The sequence below is a fragment of the Vigna radiata genome, unplaced genomic scaffold (assembly GCF_000741045.1).
Source record: "Vigna radiata var. radiata cultivar VC1973A unplaced genomic scaffold, Vradiata_ver6 scaffold_396, whole genome shotgun sequence".
Classification (NCBI taxonomy): domain Eukaryota; kingdom Viridiplantae; phylum Streptophyta; class Magnoliopsida; order Fabales; family Fabaceae; genus Vigna; species Vigna radiata.
This window is the reverse complement of record NW_014542622.1, coordinates 155,468-157,797: the sequence shown is the minus strand read 5'-3', so window position 1 is coordinate 157,797 and position 2,330 is coordinate 155,468. Positions and strand designations below refer to the sequence as shown.

Sequence of the window (2,330 nt, the reverse complement as noted above, 5' to 3'; positions counted from 1 at the left end):
ATATATATATATATATATATATATATAAAACAAAAGTGAGAAAAGAATAAAATAAATGACATTCCCCGTTTGTCCCACCCACACAAGAATGGTTGCAGAACAATCAATATCAGAAGGGAGAGAAAAACAAAGTAACAATGAGAAATTTAAACAAAAATGAAAAGTGGTATAGATAGCTAAAGCTGGATGCTCCTGTTGTGCGAACGCCTCCAGTTAGGACAGCACGTTTCTGCTCCTAATTCTCATCCAAGCTGAAAAATACATGTTTAAGTGAAGTATGTACTCACCGAAGCTTCTTTATTATTTTCCTAACACAAGATCAGAAAGATGATTACGATGACATTTTTAGAAACACCACCAAGGCCAATCAATCAGGCTTTGGGCTTGAGCATCTTCACTGTCTCCCATGTGAAATCAGGATCATCTCGTCCAAAATGCCCATAAGCAGCAGTCTTCTGGAACCTGAAGTTTCCTCCTCTCATGAGGTCAAGATTGATGGAAATCATTCCAGGCCTAAAATCAAAATTCTCTTTAATCAAAGCCAGAATATCACGGTCAGGAATCTTCCCTGTTTTATAAGTATCCACAAACACAGATAATGGCTCAGGCACTCCAATTGCGTAGGAAACCTGCACAATGCAACGACGTGCAAGCCCTGAAGCTACCACACTCTTTGCGGCTTGCCTTGCTACGTATGCACCGCTCCTATCGACCTTGGTTGGATCCTTGCCTGAGAACGCACCTCCACCATGAGCACCCCACCCACCGTAGGTATCAATGATTATTTTCCTCCCAGTGAGGCCTGCGTCTCCATGGGGTCCTCCAATCACAAACCTACCCGAAGGGTTGAGGTGGAAGATGGTCTTGTCATCCAGGTATTCAGCTGGGATCACGGGCTTTATCACATGCTCTTTCAAATCCGTGGCAATTTGCTCATTTGTGACTGTTTCATCATGTTGGGTTGAGATGAGGACTGTGTGCACACGGATAGGGATCATGGCCCCACCATCATTCCTGTACTCAACAGTCACTTGGGTTTTACCATCAGGTCTCAGCCAGGGGCATGTTTTGTTCTTTCTCACTTCCGTGAGCTTGGCACCAAGTTTGGTAGCAAGCACATGAGTGAGTGGCATTAATTCAGCTGTTTCATCTGTGGCATAGCCAAACATGTGTCCTTGGTCACCGGCTCCAATTTCCTCTGGCTTTTTGGACAAGTGACCGTGAACTCCCTGGGCAATGTCAGGGCTCTGTTGTTCAATGTTGACAAGAACGTTGCACTTATCAGCATCGAGACCAACATCAGCAGACACGAACCCAATGCCTCTGCAAGTGTCACGAACTATTTTCTCGTAGTTCACCTTGGCCTTGGTTGTGATCTCTCCAAAGACCATCACCATGTTGGTTTTTGTACAGGTTTCGCAGGCAACCTTGCTCTCTGGGTCTTGCTCCAGGCAGGCATCNAGGACGGCATCCGAAACCTGGTCACAGATCTTGTCGGGGTGGCCCTCGTTTACAGATTCNGAGGTGAAGAGGAAGGTTTCCATTTCTATTGTTCAAATAAAAAAGTGTGCTACATTACGTTCATGTTGATTGACTTAAATAAAAGAAATTAGCTTGAATTTGTAAATGCAATTTCTAGTGCATACATTTCAGCGAAATCATCAAAGTTCCTCAAAAGTACGGCAAGGAAGACGGGTCTACGACAAAGGAAACAAAATACAGTGCTTATCTTAAATGTAGTGTTTAAAAACAAGGCTGTTGTTTATTATGTTTCTCAAATTCGGCATGTTCGTAAGAATAAAGAACAAATAATCTTATATTCGTTTTAACATCTCAAACAGAAACGGCATTGTCTCACGTGCTACAATTGCAATTCACAAGCAGAAAAGAGAATCGCATGCCAGATCCAACAAGGATCAAAGGCGTCGCGGAGCAGGTTCCAGTTGGCAATTTCGAATTTGCAATCATTTTGCATTGGCATTGTAAAACAGAAAAAGGAATGAGAAAAATAACTTACAATAGTCAATATGAATATTTGGTTATCACAGAAACGAAATGAAAAGTGAGATCTAAATGCGAATAATAAAATGGAAAAAGAGAAAGAATAACGATAAGGAGCATGCATTAAATTAAGATTAGGGAGAGAGACAGATACCGTGAAATTTTTTTGGTGTTGGATTGAGAAGGAATTTGAAATGTGAAATTGAAGAGGAAGAAGAAGACAGAGAGGAAGCGGAAGATTAGAGATGAACAGTGTTATATGTACATAAATTGGAAGGAGAGGCGGTGAGAGAGAGATTACGTAGACGAAAGACTCGCTCCATCTTCTC

General features: G+C 41.8%; 1 protein-coding gene across 1 annotated transcript; it reads right to left on the bottom strand.

Annotated features, from left to right (window-relative positions):
- Positions 1–121: 121 nt before the first annotated feature.
- Positions 122–2,330, bottom strand: LOC106780497 (S-adenosylmethionine synthase 1). Its single transcript, XM_014668791.2, has 2 exons — positions 2,156–2,330; positions 122–1,546 (listed from the first exon to the last, which is right to left on the bottom strand). The coding sequence occupies exon 2, from the start codon at positions 1,542–1,544 to the stop codon at positions 372–374; it is 1,173 nt and encodes a 390-aa protein (XP_014524277.1). The 5' UTR covers positions 1,545–1,546; positions 2,156–2,330; the 3' UTR covers positions 122–371.